This window comes from Tinamus guttatus, unplaced genomic scaffold, assembly GCF_059628265.1.
Source record: "Tinamus guttatus ecotype Peru unplaced genomic scaffold, ASM5962826v1 Tinamus_guttatus_pri_ptg000439l, whole genome shotgun sequence".
NCBI lineage: Eukaryota > Metazoa > Chordata > Aves > Tinamiformes > Tinamidae > Tinamus > Tinamus guttatus.
The window spans coordinates 1,109,585-1,126,941 of NW_028288973.1; the positions used below are offsets into that span (position 1 = coordinate 1,109,585).

At 50.1% G+C, this 17,357-nt stretch overlaps 1 protein-coding gene across 2 annotated transcripts; it reads left to right on the top strand.

Moving 5' to 3' along the window:
- Positions 1-5,248: 5,248 nt before the first annotated feature.
- On the top strand, positions 5,249-16,768 carry MFNG (MFNG O-fucosylpeptide 3-beta-N-acetylglucosaminyltransferase). 2 transcript variants are annotated; one of them, XM_010224138.2, is made up of 8 exons: positions 5,249-5,903; positions 11,599-11,647; positions 12,438-12,540; positions 12,848-13,001; positions 13,621-13,706; positions 15,086-15,251; positions 15,786-15,871; positions 16,687-16,768. In XM_010224138.2, the coding sequence occupies exons 1-8, from the start codon at positions 5,559-5,561 to the stop codon at positions 16,754-16,756; spliced, it is 1,059 nt and encodes a 352-aa protein (XP_010222440.2). In that variant the 5' UTR covers positions 5,249-5,558; the 3' UTR covers positions 16,757-16,768. The 2 variants fall into 2 exon arrangements, with proteins under 2 accessions (XP_010222440.2, XP_010222439.2); XM_010224137.2 differs by having other exon boundaries at positions 16,690-16,768.
- The last annotated feature ends 589 nt before the right edge of the window (positions 16,769-17,357 follow it).

Consider the following 17,357-nt stretch of genomic DNA (forward strand, 5'->3'; position numbering starts at 1 on the left):
GGTGGAGTGTGAGTTTATGTGTTAATGGGAAGGGCTTGTTGATACCAAAAATACATGGTGGGGTATTTTTCTCCTTTTCCTGGGGCTCTTCTGCCCTGCTGTGTAGGGCAGAGAGGGAGCACTGCTCTTACAGTGCTTTTGCAAAAGGTGCTGTGAGGCGTTAGAGGGGTTAGAACATACCCCAGCTCAAGCTACCGCCTGTCTCTGTCAGCCCCCCTGCTTTTTGGTCCCTTTCCCCTCCCTCTCCCCTGTGCTGCAGCTGTGCTCTGGGGAAAGGGCTTCACGTGCCTGGCTGAAGACCCCAGATCTCTGTGTGACCCCGTGCCCTGGCTGTTGTGGAGTACCGAGCCAGCTGCCCCCACCATGGGGGGAACAACATGCTTTCATGAGGCTTGGGCCCCTTTCCACTCCGTCTGGGCCTGTTCTCACGCACACCTAGGGCTGACCATGGCTTCAGGCCCTCACCGAGGGAAGGTGCGGAGGGTTTGGGAGAGCAGCGTGCTCGCCTGCTGCAGCATGCTCCTGTCTCCTTACCAACTGCCCTATGGAAAAGGGGTGCCAGAATACCCCTGCTAGGGAGAGGTGGTGGTTGGTCTTGAGGAAATTGTCTTTCCTATGAAAGATGGATAGCAGGGGCAATGGCTCTGGGAGGCCCCATGGGGCAGGACACTGGAGGCTGAGCCTATCGTTCCTCGTGTAATGGGAAAAGATGGGCTACCTGTGCTGGAGAGGCAAGTCTTCTCTGTGTCCTCCTTGCCTCTGTGATTGGGACACTGCTAGCACCATGTACTTCTGAAGCTCTGAGCAACGATTAACTTGCTGATCTTCATGGGTCCCCTGTGAGGTGTTATTTCAGGCTGTAAACCAGTTGCTGTTTTTTATGAGGATGGGAGTGGGGGGAGGGAAGAAGAAAAAAAAAGAATTTAACCTAGAGTCACTCAGGTGTAGAGCAATGTCCCAGAGCTGCCCTGGAGCAATGCAGCTATGCTCCTGGAAGGGGGGACTGGTGCAACACGCAGCTCCTGATGGAAGCTCCCGGATGACATCCACCCTGGAGGACGCAGCCCTGGCATCCCAGCACCGCCAGCTCTGTGGGAGGGTTGTTGCCCTCCAGGCAAACAAAGCAGAACTCTTGTTGATCAGAAGAGAAGACAAGTCCCCAGGCAAACTCGCCTCCACCAGGGCATGGATTTGCAGGGGATGAAGGATAAAGAGATTAGATTTCCATGCATCTTTTCGGGAGAAAAAAAAAAAAAAAAAAAAGGCAGCGCACAAGTACTAAAGGAAAACACTCTCTGTGAGGCACACTGATTCAAAGCTAGGCAGCTTTATGTGATACCTTCCGGGCCTCAGAGGTTCCTTTTGGGCCAGGCTGGGTGTTATTAAATGGCAACCTCCCCTTCTGGGTAGACTGGCCGTGTCCCCTGTGCCAGAGGGTTGGCACCTGCTTGAGGACTGCTGGAGCCCTCTACAGCAGCCATCCCCAAGCACTTCCCTGGGCCATCAGCTTTGGCACCAGAAGGGAAACAGAGGCAAAGAAAGGTTGAGATGGGGAGCAGCCCATTGCGGGGGATACATTTCCCATTTCTCTAACCGTGAGGCGACGCTGCCTGGCCCGCCCCCAGCCTCCTTCCAGCCCTGCTTATTATCCCTGTTGCCCACCCCAGAGACCTCTGGAAATGCCGCTTCAGCCAGTTCAGGACATGGGGTGAGAAATGGGGCAGGGGGCTCTGTGGCAAACACTGACGACTCCCCCACCTTGCCCTGTACACCCCAGCCCATCTTATTTGTATCCCCGGGGGTTGACTGCCTGCTCGGAGGAATGAGTCACGGGTTAGGTAACAGGCAGAATGCAATTAGCAGCCCTGGGCACCAATTACCAGCTGTAACAGCCTTGTACAAGCCCCTGTAAAGAGTCATTGAGAGCAAATTTTCCCCCTCCAGGGAGGGGACCAGCAAGGTGGCATGCGTGCGTCGCTGCGGGAAGTTGCTGGTGTTTTCCACAGTGACTGCCCCAGCTCCTGGCATAGCTGTGGGGTCCCTCTCCCCTGCGTCCTGCCGGCAGGATGTGCGTCAACCCCTCCGCAAGGCAGGGCTGGGCACCAAAGGGTTTCTGCCCCCCAGAAGCAGCTCCAGCAGAGCAGGCTCGTGGCTGTAGGGGAGGTGAGCACAGTGCCGTTTCCATCAGGACAGCGGCAAATGCTCCCGCAACCTGGGGCTGCAGAGAAAGAGGGAAGAAAGAGGGAGGCTGCACTCTTAGCTTCAGACACGCTTCGGTGTGTACATAGTTGGGTCTGACCCAGACCCCTGACTAATACCCTGCTCTATTTGAATTTGCATTATTGTTGCAGCTCCCAAAGGTCTCTTCTCTCTTCTGCCTGTGTCCCCCTTCCTCTCCCAAATGGCATCCTTAGCCAGGGCTGGGAGACGCTGTAGGATGCCTGGGAGCTATGGAAGCTGCTTGAGGCTGCAGGGCATGGGGCCAAAGTGCTCAGAAAGGTTAAATCCTTGTTGAGAAGCAGTGACCAGCCATAGCAGCAATTACAGTATTTAGCACAGAGCCAGTCAAGCAGTCATGCTAGTTTCACATCCCCACAACAATGTAAGGCTGGAAGGTGAATGACATACTTCCTCCCTTCCCCCAGCAATGTAAGAAAGTATTGCTATTCAAAGGAATCTAAAAATAAAATCTGCAGGGACCCCACAAAGGGACAAGGAAGAGGCTCCAAAGATGTTCTTGCTTCAGGGAAAGGCTGGGAGCCTTGGAAACTTAGAAAGCGCGTGGCAGGGAGAAAAAGAAAAGTATTCAGTGGATTTTTCCTTAAAAAAGAGAAAGTTGGAGCCAAGGACAGGGCTGAAAGTGTTTGTATGAGGCCTAGGGAAGCTGAGCACCTGTCTTCAGTTCCAGAAGGAGATTGTCCCTGTTCTCCCATAACATGTCTGTTTTCAGAAACACAGCTGGAGTGTGGAACAGAGGGACCCTGGTCCTTGCCCTGGCACTGTTTTCTAAGTCCCCATGTGCATGCAGTGAACAGCAGAGAGACGGGAGGGCCTTTGTCCTATGGTATATTCTGGGAGCCATGCCCCCGCTTCCCCAGTCCTTCCCAGTCTCCATATTATTATTATTATTATTACTATTATTATTATTATTATTACTAATGGTATGCTTAGATTTGATACCCACAGCTAGAAGTTCCCTAAGGATGCGCTCTGATTTCAGCAGCTTATGTAGAGCACTCTCATCTTGCTGTCCTCGCATGTGCTTCAACACTGAAGCAGGGATAGGGGTGTGCATGTCATTCCAGCCGGGCAATCTCTCTGTACCCCCTGGCTGCTCCCTGAAGGGCCCTAAAGGTAACCTGAAGGACCGGCAGGGGATCCTAGCAATCACCTAGGAAAGGTGGAGGAAAAAGATGGCTGTGCCAGTTTCTTGCCCTGCCTGTGGGACTCAACAAGGGTAGAGGAGACCAAACTGACCCAGGTCATAGGAAAAAGAGAGAACATCTTGGAATGCACAAGAGCCAAAAAGGGCTGGTCTGAGCTGAACCCTGCTGGAGGGCAATGGGAGGCTCAGAGCACCACCTTGCAGCATGGTTTGGGCATGGCCCTTGGATTGTTGTGTCAGAGAAAATGTACATGGCAAACCCAGAGCCTGAGCGCATGGATTCCAGGGAGGCCAGAGTTGCAAAGAGTTTTCCACTCCTGTGAAGCGCCTTCTGTTTCTCTTGAGTCCATTGTGTGCAGATGAGTGATGTCTGCTTCTGTGTTGAGGGTGGTCCTAGGAAATCCCACTGTATTTAATCCTCTGCATAAGGAATGGCATGCATAACGCTGGCAAGCTGCTCCTTTCTGGGATATGCAATGGCGTGGCCTTAAGTTTCCACTACAGATTTATCCCTGTCCCCTAAGTCAGGGCCCCTTCCCCAGTGCCTGCCCTGTCTGACACAGCCTGACAGTCAAAGCAGCCGCCGAGCTCTCCTCCCTCCTCCCCTTTGCTCTCGGACAGCCCTGCTTCCCTGTCCACACAGCGGGTCAGGGTCTCCAGCAAGGTGGTAGAAGCAAAGCCAGGGTTGGCCAGTTGAGTGAAAAGGGCCTGGAAGAAATCAGCCTTCCCAGTGCTTGCAAAAGCTAAGAGGGGGTGAGGACCTGGGTGGGAGATAACCCAGCAGGATACAGGACTCTCCTGCAATACAGACACTTAAAGGGAGGTACCTGGACTCCCCTCTCTTTTCTGGGTGCCCCTGTGCCCATTGCTGTGAGTGTCACTGCCCTCGGGCTAGAGCCAGATGCCCTATGTGTGTGTGAGGGGTGAGGTGTGGGAGGTGGGTGACCAGAGGCAAAGAAGGTGACAGCATTGCGGTCATGTTTGGCTGTTTCAAAAGCAGGGGAGAGATCCTAGTCTGAAACTCTGGGTTATGTGTAGAGAGAGTAGCAGGGGATACGTAGCCCTGATTTGGGGAGGGAGGGTAGGATAAAAGGGCAGGGGAAGTAATTCAGAGCCGTGCCGATGGGAAAAGATGGGAGGCATGCATGGAGACACCCTCTAAAGAACAATTTAGGAACCCACGCTTAGCTTGCTTTGCTCCCTCTACCCCTCAGCCTGCATCCAGCTCCACCCTCTCTTTTCTATGTACCAACAAAAGGGCTGCGCAGGGTTTGTACCCACGTCCTGCCTCCCGTGCAAGGCAGGAAACCCCTCTTGCACCCATAGACTGAGCCACAACTGTGCAACAGGTTTGTCTTTGCAGATCAGCCTCCTTGTCACACCGCAGGGCTCCCTGCCTGGGGATGGCTGCCCTAGCACTGCAGATGCAACCAGCCCACTTTCGGACTCAGAGGCACCCCCCTTCTTCGTCCATCTCCCTCTCTCCATCCTCTTCCTCCCCAGGGGCGGGCGCTCCGCCCCATGCCCGGAGGCGGGACCAGGGCCGGGGCTGGCAGCCAGCAAGGGCAAGCGGCACCGAGGGAGCAGGTGGGAGGCAGCGCCGCGCATCGCGTGGCGCCTGGTCCCGGCCCTGCGGCCCTGCCGCCCGCTCCACACGTTTGCCTCCAGCTCCGGCGGGGATGCGTCGGCTGGCGGCTGCTGGGGACCGGGTGGCTTCGGTCCAGACTTCTTGCTGATGGCGCCAGTCTCTTTTACTTCTGCTTTCTACCCCTAGAGTGGGACTCTCTGCATCTCCAGCAGGATTGGGAATGCTCGCTTCCCACATGGCAGGCTATGCCAGCTGCCTGGCTGTTGCCTTGGATTATTTGCCTGTTTCCTGTCCCTGCCTCGTTGGGTAATCAAGTCTCCTTGGTCTGTAGAGATCCCCACCTCCACCTCTATCCTCAAGGGCTGTTGTCTCTTTGGCTTGGTCCTTGCATCTCCGTGATTTTTTTTTTCACTTTTTGATCCAAACCTGTCCCATTCCATGGCTGCATCGAATATGGACTTCACTCTGAGCTTGTCTTGCTCTGTCAGCGGCTTAAATAAGAGTGGATGGATTCACATGGAGGCAGAGGCAGAAATTGTCCTTGTCTGATAGGCTTCCATCTAAAGCCGGAATAGTTCAGGAGCCATGGGCCGCCGGCTCATCCGTGGTCTGTCTGGAGCCACTGTTTTGCTTGTCAGCATGGCTCTGCTTTCTGTAAGGCACCATGGGGCTCAAGAAACAGCCCAGTACCTTGGACTCGGAGAAAGGACATCAGAGAATTCAGAGCAACGGGCCAAAGTGAGCCCACAGGATGTCACGGGAGGTGGTGGCAGGAGGCAGGACTTGCAAGCCTATCCTCAGGATGAATATGGGACTGGGGGAAGCCCAAAGCTTGAGGACATTTTCATAGCTGTGAAGACAACCAAGAGATTTCACCAGAACAGGATGGAGCTGCTCCTGGACACATGGATATCCCGGGCAAGTGAACAAGTGAGTGTGTGGATCTGGACAAGTGGGGGGATATTTGGTACAGAACAAAGACAGGATGTCTGTGGGGAAGGGTAAAGGCCAAAGGAAGTGGAGAGTGGACATTGCTGATCCCTCAAGTACTTTCTTTCCCCCAACTTTCACTTTTGTTCACATTGAAAGGTGGATGCTACCCACCACTGATTCAAGAGAAGGACCATCAGAAGGCATTGCCTGGGCCATACCAATGTGATAGCACAGACCTGTCTGCCTCTGTGTGAAATGGTGGCTGTCTGCTTCCAAGAAACATGCATTTGTAAGGTTTCAAGATGAGTGGCTCTCCGCAGACATAGACCATGATGCTTGCGTTGCGCCTGGGCACAGTTTGCCCCGGAGTGGTGTAGTGCAGCACATAGGAGAGCGGAGGCTGCAGGACGTGGGCGTGAGGGGAAGTCACCGAACGGAATGGGTGTGCAGGAGAGGGGTTTGCAGCCTTATTAACTCCTGTGCATAGCAGCATAATCAATCCCTTGGTTTCTCGGCAGAGCACCTTTTGTGCACTGTCTTGAAATGATGTGTGCATACACCTGATTTTTTTTTTTAAACTGAGCCCTGATGTTTTCTCCCTTTGATAAGGAGAGGTTGGAAAGTTCTGCTTTCTGCTAGAAAACTGGTGTAGGGCATGTGTATACGTGACTGGTGGTGTTGCGCAGGCTGGCAGAAGTGTCCCCTGTTGCCTGGGCTCTGCTTCCTTGCACTTAAGAAGGGCTTTCATGTCTGTGCGCTGATGCAGGATCCAGGCTCCCTAGCAGCCCAGCTGGCTAGGGATCAGAGGTCTGGGCTAGAAACTCCGCTTTTCCATCAGGGCCTAATCCTAACCTCGGGACCTCGGAGGAAATAGTACTTCTCTTCCTTGCCTCCACTCCTTTGCAGAGCTGCTCTTCAAGAATGAAAAAGAAATCCTGTGGCTGTCCCAAAAGGTTTTGTTGTTTCTGCCTGTGTGTAACATGTGGCTAATAGATAAATTAAGGCCTCAGTAAGGATGGGAGATGGGGGAGGAAGTATGGGGTTGAAGAGTGAAGTTATGCAGGGTTTTCTGGGTAAGGGTGGTTTTCCACTTAATGGTGCTGCAACTGTTTGGTCTGCTGTGGTTGCTGCAGGAAGTTGTGTCCTATTTTGAGCACGCTTCTACTTCTGTATGTGTGATCATGTTAGGATCTGAGGTACCCTACTTCCTCCTCAAGATGCACTTCTCGTGTCTGCTTTTGCCTGCCCTCAGCCCGATGGCTCTGGAGAAACTAAACTCCACTGTGTAGCTGTACTTTGGGATAGGCTGAGCATTGGCACTAAGATATTGAGACTGGGCTACTTGGAGTGGGTTGCAAGAGGCAGTTCACCTTTCCCTAATGCATTTGACAAACATACATCTGGCTATCCTGCTAACGACAAGAATTAGCAGTTCCTCAAACTCATCTGACCCGCTGTGTGTGGGATATATGGCAGACAAACTTTGTGTAGGAAAGATTCACAGTCTGAGCAGGAAAATTGGAAGGGGAGCATAAAACAGGAGAATTAGTCATTTTTAAATACAGCTATTTCATTCATATCAAATTTTACTGAAAATTCAGTATTTTCCTCTTTTTTCACTTTCAAGTTTTCTTGATTTCTTTTTCTGTCTTTTTTTTCCTTTTCTATATGGCCTTCAGCGTAGGACCAGGAATGGGTAATGAGAGGTAGATGAGAGATAAAAGCCTTCATTTTTTGTTGTAATAAACTGCCGGAGGGTTTTTTTTTTTGAAGGTGGGAAAGTTTTAAATTTTGAAAAATCAAGATGGAAACTCTTAAAAAAAAAAAATCTTGTTATCTCGGCTGTTGATCCAGTGGAGCCTTCTATGCAGGTGGCCAGATGGGACGTTTTAGCATCTGGCTGTGTATCTGATGCTGGAATCTGCATAGTGTCCTCCCAGAGGAAGAAACCTGGACCTCAAAAGCCAGGCGTAGGTGGCTGTAACAGGGGGCAGGACTAGCTGGGATCTTTACAGTCAGAATAGAGCCCAGGGGTTCAATTAAGAGTCCTACATATTGGACTCAGTCAGGTATACTGTGAGAGAGAGATAGGAACAGGGACAGGGAAATATGGATGGGTGCTTTTCACTAGATGCTGGACTATACTCTGTTTCTTGAGGACTACTCCATGAGAAACTTTCCACTGAACCTTGATAAGGAGGATATTTCAATATCCTGGACTTTTCACTAGGAAAGGCTTCATATAAATGTAAGTATTGGTTTTGATGACTGCTCTGCTGAAAAGCTTTTTGTCACAGAAATTCCATCTCTATATGAAGAACTTCTTTAGAGTGATAGAGCCCTGGAACAGGCTGCCCAGAGAGGTTGTGGAGTCTCCTTCTCTGGAGATCTTCAAAACCTGCCTGGATGCCACTCTGTGCCACGTGCTCTAGGTGTCCCCACTGGAGCAGAGGGGTTGGACTAGATGATCTCTAGAGGTCCCTTCCAACCTCAACCAATCTATGATTCTATGATTCTTAGCCCTGTAATTTTGAGACAAAAAGGTCTAAATTTCTGGTCGGAAATGGCATTTTAGAACCCCTCTCCTTTTAGAAACCCGAACATGCAACTGATTGAAATGAAACCTTTGAAGCCTTTGAAGCACCCTTTTTTTTTTTTTTTTGCATTTTCAGGGCTGTAAACACAGTGGAGATTTCGAATGTTAAACATGTTTCCAGGCAGGGGAACAGTTTCCTGCCCAGCTGTAATTCAAATCTGCCGATGTGATTGCATTTTGAAGGCTGTTTCTGCCTGAGAAGGGATATCCTGGGATCTTGGGAGATGCATGTGGCCCTGGGCTGCCAGATTCCACATATTTATTTCCTTTTCCTAATTTTTCTTTGTTAGGCTATACTCCTAAATTAGGCTGAGCAGGCCTCAAAGCCCAGTGTTTAGCATTACATGGGCACTCCTGTTCATAGAGAGCTGCCAGGCAAGGCTGTGCGACACCAGTGGCTTCAGGTTTGTGGTATCACTGGCCATCTGTCAGGCGTTCCCTCCAACTCAGCTGCCTCAGCTCATCTCTTCCAGACTGGGGGATGCCTTCCACTTGGCACCACTCCTCAGGCCTGAATCAGCTCCCTGAAGCAAAAGTTATGCCTGTCCTGGCCAGCTCCATGCACATGGGAGAGCTGGGCCCTGTGATTCTCCTCTGCAGAGGCAGGAGGAATTGTCCTGGGGGATACTAGGCAGGAAGGGAGCGTGAAGCTGTGGCTGAATGGCTACACCATGAGCAATCTGCCGAAATGAGCTTGCAGGTAGCCCTGAGCACTGAAGCACCATGATGAGAGGTGCTGTGGGAGACCACGCATGGACCCACCGAGAGTCTGGTGAAGCACTGAACAGAGCACATGATGGGGAGGCTGATTTTATCCACCCCACTTGCCTGCAGAGACACCCCTGCACTCATGCCCCCAGCAGGGACAGTAAGTCTGTGTGCACAGAGCGACCTTCTGAATCTCTTACAGATTTTTTGTAGGACCCCTCCTCTTGCTCTCCCATCCCATCCATCCTGCGTGGCTTTGATGGGGGGTACCGTGACAGTGGCTTGGATGCTGGCAGCAGCTTTGTTCCCGGTTCTCTGCTCTCAGAAGCACAAGGGATGGAGAAAAGAGGACACATGCAGATGTCTGTGCTGTTGCACTCTCCTTTAGGACAGAGGCAGGGACTCATTCCTGCACTTCTGGAGTAGTGTAGCCAGGTGTAAGGCTGGGAAATGAGAGTTCAGGGGAGATGGAGAAGGTAGATTTGCCTCCGCCTCGGCACATGCCTTCCTCTACATTTCTTTTGGAGATTCTGGTGTTCCTCATGGTGACAATGCTCCTCCATCCTTGATTTTCTGCAGAAACATGTAAGGTGTCTCCCCAAAAAAACGTTTTCCATCTCACATCAAGAAGAAAGTGGGAAACTCCAAAGATTTTCACAAATAGAAAATCTGAGAAAAGAGAAATGTTACTACTTCAGATCAATTCAAATATGTTGATATTATGTACATATTTTCTACTTGGTGTTATATTTTTAAGCAAGTCATTTCAAGCAGCACTATTTCATTGTTTTTTTTTAGTGTCAGAATATTTCAATAGTTTCAGATTTTTTTTCTTTAGATGAAATATTTTTTCATAGCAGAACTTTCTGTCTTTGATATACTCTCAAGGAAAATCACATGTCGCTGAGAATTCCTACCTTGCCTGAACATTAAGTTATAGTCACATGATCCAGAATGACTGCTTTACCTGAGACTTAGCTAATTGCTTCCTTTCTCGTGATCACCTTGAAAGTGGCTTAAAATAAAAGATCTGGAGTGGGGTAGGGAGGCACGCGCAGTCAGTTATTGCCATTCAGCTGCTGGAGGGTAGTTCACCAAATCACTGCAAATCAGGCGTTTGGCATCCTCTTAATTCTGGTGCTGCCATGCCTTTCGGAGCCAGGTGGTCTCTGGTGGTCCTTCATTACCTTCCTTTTGTGTTTGGAGAGTTTATTTTCTGGCACCTTCCTGATGAGAGCACATCTATCAACCTGAATGCTCCAGATAGATGTCCGGAGATGAGGAGGGAAGGACTTGTCTCTTTGTCAGAGCCTTCTGGCACAATGACAGCTCCTGCGAGCTGTCATCTGTCTGCCTCTTCTCTTTTGTCCCTGCCCAGGTGCTGTGTTTAACCAGCCTGTGGGCAGCTGGTGAAGAGGCAGTTTAAGGCTTGTGACTCCTTTTTGATTTTGTAAAAGCTCATTTTCTGCCTGAGGGGAGCTTTTCTCCCTCAGCTCTGATCCCTGCCTGGCCCTGAGCAGGGGGAGATCTGCCACATAATGGCAGTAAGAGGGATTAGAGGGGCCTGGAGGGCTGAGGAAAAGGAGGTGGCAGGGAAGCAACAGGGGGCTGTACACACTTAACACACAAACAGATGTTCTCCTTTTAACCCGAGCTGCCTCTGACCACAATGCTTTCATTTTTCTACAACCACAACCAAAGCCGGTCTCCTTCACACCCCCTTTCAGTGTTACAGGTCCCCTTGTCCCAAGGCATCAGACCTCCAGGAAAAACAAAGTGACACAAGCACAGGTGGTGCTGCCTCAGGGCAGCGGGTTCGTTTGCTGTGACAAAGGAGGCCCTGGCCTTCTCCTCATGGCAGGCCCTTGTGTGCTGGATCAACTTTTGGGGCTGTCCAGGAGCAAGTAAAGCTTCTCTCCCTGCTGTCTCACTCAGGGCTGACCAGCACACCCCCAGTGCCTTTAGTGGGAGAGCCCTGACAAACGCTGAAGGGGCGACCAAGCTGCCTTGTGTCTGCCCTTCACTCATGACCTAGATGAGCTCCACTTGAAGCAGCTTGAAGCAATAGGAGGGCAATAGGGACATTGTGGGGGTCTGCTTGCACATCCTGCGAGCAGAGCATGTGGCTCTAAGAGGATTAATTAACTGTGAAAGTGAGAAGAGGGCCAGCACAGTGAGGCAGCCAGCCATCTTTTGGCCGGAATGGGGCATCCGACTGCTGTCCAGCACCTGGAAGAGAGCTTGGCATCAGGAGTTGGTGTGGGGATGGGAAAGGGGCTATCACAGCATGCATGTGTGGAGTGTCTGGCTGAGGAGAAGTGTGGATGAGCATCCAGGAACAGCTCCAGCTCCTGGCCTCAGAGTAACCTCCTTCTCTCACTTCCCCAGACATATGTCTTCACTGATGAAGAAGATGAAGCCCTGAAAAGGAGAATGGGTAATAACCTTTCCTATTACATCATGTCCTTCTTCTTACCTTCAGCCTTTTAACTTTCATGACCTATGGAGGGGGTCCTTCATGAAGGCTGTCTCTGTCATGCCAGCTCTGCATGATGGAGAAGAGCTGCTTTGCCACATCCCATGGGAGGGCCCACCAGCTTGAGCAGTAATGATTTTCTGTGGTTTGGCTCCCTCAGGGCACATGCCTGACTCAAGGTAGGAGACCATCTGCCTTAAAATGTCCACAGGCAAAAGTCACTCTGTACAAGCAGCCTTGGAGAAAATCCTACAGTCCCTATATCCTCTCTAGCAGTGCTCGAGGTAGAAGTATGTTGGACAGGCAGTTTGGCAAAGCCAGGTTGCAGCCTTGGGCAAGATGCTTCACTTTCTCTTGGTATCAGCTCCTAGAGAAGAGAAGGCTCATGTCTTTACGAGGTACAGTGATGGTAGTGGAAAAAAGTAGACTGATAAACTGAAGATTAGACTCTTCACCACTGTGCAAATCATGGGCTGGAGTGTAGCAATGAACAAGCAAAGAACAAGCAAAAGAGCAAGGTGTAATCTTCAGAGTAGGACTTGCATGGAGTGAACAGCCTGGGGTTTGTGAAGTGAAGAGCTGAATGTGCAGAAGGAACTCACATGATAGTGTGCCTGGATGCTTATTCAGGGGTCTGTGAGGAGACTGGCCTTGAACAAACTCCCCTTCCCTCCCGCTGAATGTTTTTTTTTCTCTACAGGACCACATGAAGTGGGTCAAGCCTGAGTGATAGCCTTCTCTCTCCTTGCAGGTGACCATGTGGTGTTCACCAACTGCTCTGCTGAGCATAGCCACCTTGCCCTCTCCTGCAAGATGGCTGCAGAGTTTGATGCATTTCTGGCCAGCAGCCAGAGGTGAGCCGGGGCTGCCATGAGCTGCTGGGGTGGCATGGCTGTGAGTCTATGTGGACATGAGCTCCATGAGGAAGGCTACTTGGCAGGCAACCATTTGCTGAGGAAAAGTATCAGCATGAGGCCGGGTGGGGAGGGAGGATGACATTTTACCCCTGTTGGGGACCTGTTCCCATAGGAAATGAGGAAGTCAGGCACTAAGCATGTGTGTAATCCCAGGCATTTTGAAGTCAAGTCAGTCAGAATGTAAGAGAAAGTGGCACCCTGTTTATTGAAACCCTCTTGTGTCTTCATTGCCATCTCCTTCCAGCTGGTTTTGCCACTTGGATGATGACAACTATTTGAACACTCAGGCCCTTCTGAAACTCTTGTCTACCTACTCTGCAACGTGGGATGTCTACCTAGGGAAACCCAGCCTGAACCGACCCATTCATGCCTCTGAAACGCTGCCTAACAACAAGACGGTATGGCCTATGGCTTGTGACGGAGAGGGAGGGGATTTTTTTAATGCTTTGGTTCATTGACTGTAGCTGAACTATGATGAAGGTCCAAAGAGCCACAGGCACCAGCTGAAAACTTGCTGGTCTTGTCTGAATATCAAAACATTGATGGTACCCACACAGAGGATGGCAAATGATAGCCCATGCTGCTGCTGTGCCTTTGGGTACTCATCTGCAAGGGGACAAGTCTGCACTGGGTGGCCCACCTGGTGCTGCCACCAGGGACTTGGCTGCCTCTGCTTTTGCAAGTTGGCACAGTTAAGCCTGGATATCCAATTAGCCTTTAGCACAAGTGACATTATTTGGCCAGCGGCCCACCTTTGCTTACTCTTTTTGCCTTTGGCTGAGAGGGGAACTGCAGTGCTGTATTAGCAGGCCTGGTTATCCTGGCTTCCCAGTCATGTTAGAAAGTCAAAATCTGTGTTATACTACCAGCAAGACCTCATTCCGGGCAGCAGTTAGGAGGATGACAATAGGATTCTGTTTATCTCTGCATCAAAGCTTTTTTTCTAGCATTTCCATCTCAGGGAGTATGGTATTGTTTAAGCCACTGCCATTGAGGATGTCTGCTGTTTCTCTCCAGAAATCTGTGCGTTTCTGGTTTGCCACAGGAGGGGCTGGGTTCTGCATCAGTCGCAAGTTGGCGAGCAAGATGGTGCCTTGGGCCAGGTGAGCCATACTTTTGGGGGTATGTGAACCCCTGGGGAAAAGGAACATGGATGCACAAAAATTTCTGTCAGCAAGACCTGGAGTTGTGTATGTGGTATTTGGAAGTGTAAGAGTGCCACGTGCTGCACATCTACAAGCATGTGGGACCTGAGGAATGATGTACTGGGTAGGTCTGTGACCTTATTAAAAGCAGGCAAGAGAAGGCATGTTAGCAAACATGATGACAAGATCACATACTGCCTCTTCCTCAACTCCTCTCAGCTTTGATTATGCCCCCACAATCCTTCCCATTTCTTTCAGCCCCCTAACTGTTTACTAAGTACTTTCCCTATCTGCCTATTTCCTTTCCTCTTATTGTGCTTCCTTGAACCATACCCTCCCCTTTCTCCCTCTTCAGCTGGTTTCCCAATTCCCCCATCCCAAAATCTTGGCAGTTTATTCCAGTCTCTACTGTCTTGGAGACAGTGCTCCATTGTGCATGGAGAACAGAAATAAGCCTGTTATCTTCTGATAGCCCAGCCTACAATTATTGATGTTTTCTAGGATGTCTAGGTCATATCACATAGGCCAGAAGCGCATACACCCATAGGCAATGGCTATTCCACCCTTAATTGGATCTGTGCATACCCAGAAAGACAGATCTGATCCAGACCAGGTGGCTCATCATCCTGCTTGCATTGGTTTAGCTGAAGCCCATGATATACAGTCTATGCTAGGCCCAGACAGGAAGATGGTCTCTGATCCAGGATAAAATTAAAGTGGCATGAATAGATAATTCCTAACCTGGCATAAAGTCTGTCACTACTGTATTAGAAAGGTCTGAACATATTAGAACTACCTGAGGGGTGTTACAGGAGACACTGCTTTGTGCTATGTGGCTGTTTCCAGTTGAAGGAGCTTTAATGCTGTATTTATCATGTCATTAAACCTTGGCCAAGAGTGTGGTGTTACATCACAGTGCAGCCAGTGGATGGATAATTCCTGCTGAAACTGACTGTTCCCTGTTCGCTGTACTCTCCTCATTCCGGCCATGTGGTACCACTGCTTCCCTTGGACTAGCTCGTCAGAACCGTCACTGAATCCATGCAGCTCACCAATATGCAGAAACATGCAGAAAGCTAATCTGGAAAACTGTCAGCTCTCTGAATCAGCTGACTGGGCACTTGGATAGGTATCAGGCACAGCACTGGACAACTGCTGGGACCACATGGTTGGGGGTGGTTGAAGAGCAAACACATCCCCACTTCTTTGCAGATAGGACTCAAGGCCTTATTGCATATTTCCAATATTTACTGTGGTTCCTTACATATCTCTGGCAAAAGGGATGCCTGTATATCCCTCCATCCTTTCCTAACCCAAACAGCCATGCTCTCTTCCAGTGGCAGGAACTTCCTGAGCACCTCAGAACTCATTCGCTTGCCAGATGACTGCACCATGGGTTACATCATTGAGTGCAAAGTCGGTGGGCAGCTGTTGTCCAATTCACTTTTCCATTCTCACCTGGAAAACTTGCAACTCATCCCCTCGACTCAACTCACACAGCAGGTGAGCAGGGGGATAGAGCAAGAGAGAGGTGTGTGAAGAAGGAGAGATGGAGTAGGGGACATTTGGCACCGTTGGGGGCACTAATGCAGATTGAATCAATTGCCTGCTCTTTCCTCAGGCCTCCTTAAAAATGATTCCCTGAAGGAAGGGGCAGACTTTGCTATCACCACAGTGTCCAGTCACAGTGCATCCTGGATTGGTGGTGGGGAGTGGTTTTTTGAGAAATGAAGGGAGAATTGCGGAGAGGATGGTGCTTAGGGGAACATGACATCAGAACAAGGAGAGCTGCTGTGTACTTGGGAAAGAGGCTTTGTACCATGTCTCCCTCACTGCGGGAGATAACAAGGTGTGTGGGGTCTTAGAGAGGACAAAGGACTGGCATGGTGGACCATCATGAGACGAAAGAGAGACAGGTAGAGGCCAAGTCAACAGAAAAAGAACAGGATGGGAGCTTCTGTAGCACATAGCAGGTTCCTTGCGCCTAAACTCATCATGTCACCATACCTGCTCCCTCTTCCCCACCCCTTTTTGCAGGTCACCCTCAGCTATGGTGTCTTTGAGAACAAGCTCAATGTTATTGAACTCAGTGGCCCCTTCTCACCCCAGGAGGATCCCTCAAGGTATGGGGCATGAGTGCTCGGGGAACTGCTATGTTTTGAGCCATCAGCCAAGAGGCTGGGAGTGGGAGGCAGCCAAATGGGACGCAAGAAGTCCAGAACGGTGGACAGAAATCTTGCAGTCACATGGCTCACAAAGTAAAGGCACAGCTTTAAGCTGCTTGCAAATGCTTATAAACTTTGCAAGCATTTTTGGATGACTGGGAAAAAAGGGCGATCAGAACATTCTATTTGGACAGTTCCAAAGCTATGTATTTAGCTCTTTTACTTCACATTTTGAGGCTGAACAAGCTAACTTCTACCCTGTGAGATAGGTACTGAAATGTTTTTTTGAACTCAGGATTTTTTTTTCTGAGAAAACCGAAGTAAAAAGAAGATTTGCTGACTGCAAACAAATATGTTCTTTGATTTATCTTCTCTGCATTGAGCGAGTAAGCCTGAAGTTACTATGTGCAGAGAACTAGTGGGAAGTTGCTGGCTGGAGATGGCAGGGGCGGAAAGCACTGAGGCAATGAAAAGAGCATTAAGGGAACCATGCAGCATGTGTTGCTGCAGTGCCTCTCTAATTGCTTGTGATGAGCATGAACCACTGGCTTGGGCTACATATGCCAGGGATGGACCCAGGTGCTAGACTTAGGCCTGGCTGCTCAGCTTTGCCCAGATGAGACATCTGGTAGAGATGTGCAGTGAGTCCTTGCACACTGCAGTGCAAGGTGAGCAGCTGATGTAGGATGAGATATGAGGGACAAAGCCCTTAACTGTCCTGCTTGGCGCTGTGGTAAGAACTGTTACCAGACCGTCTTTCACTCTCTCCCCAGCAGGTTTCGATCACTTCACTGCCACCTCTATCCGGACACCTCCTGGTGCTTGCAACCTCTTCACTGGTGATGCCTCAGTCTCAGCAACGGTCTCCTGCTGATCTCCATTCACCTTGGGCGTTTAGAGGGTGGAACACAGAATAAGCTTGGTGCTCCCAACTTCTCTTTTGTGATGATGGCCTTGGGGCAGTGTGATTTTTTTTTTGGTCTTTGCTGAGTACTAGTGACACAAGACAAGAGAGATCTGTGTCAAAGATTAATAACATGGACTGGGCACATGCATATAGCTTTCCTTCTCTGTTGGGATGCTTACAAGGGCTAAGAGTAGTACACCTTTTTAAACAAAGCAAGGGTTGAGCATCTGGATAGAGATGGGGGCCTGCTTCTCTGGGCTGTAGATTCACCTTTCTGCACTAGAAAAGCCCTGAGTAGGGGTACCCGTACTTGACTGAGTGTCACTGATAGCGTGTCCTTGCTCCAGCCTGTCTGAGCAGGCCATCTTCTTCTCCGCCTGTGCATCCCCCATTGCCAACTGTTCCCAGCCACATTCCCTTGGCTGACCGTCTGTTTAGTCTGAGTCCGATTCTGACCACTGTACATGGAAGAAGAATGTGGCCATTTTTGTGCTGAAATAGTCTGGAAAAGCACAGGGACCATGGACAGGAAGAAAA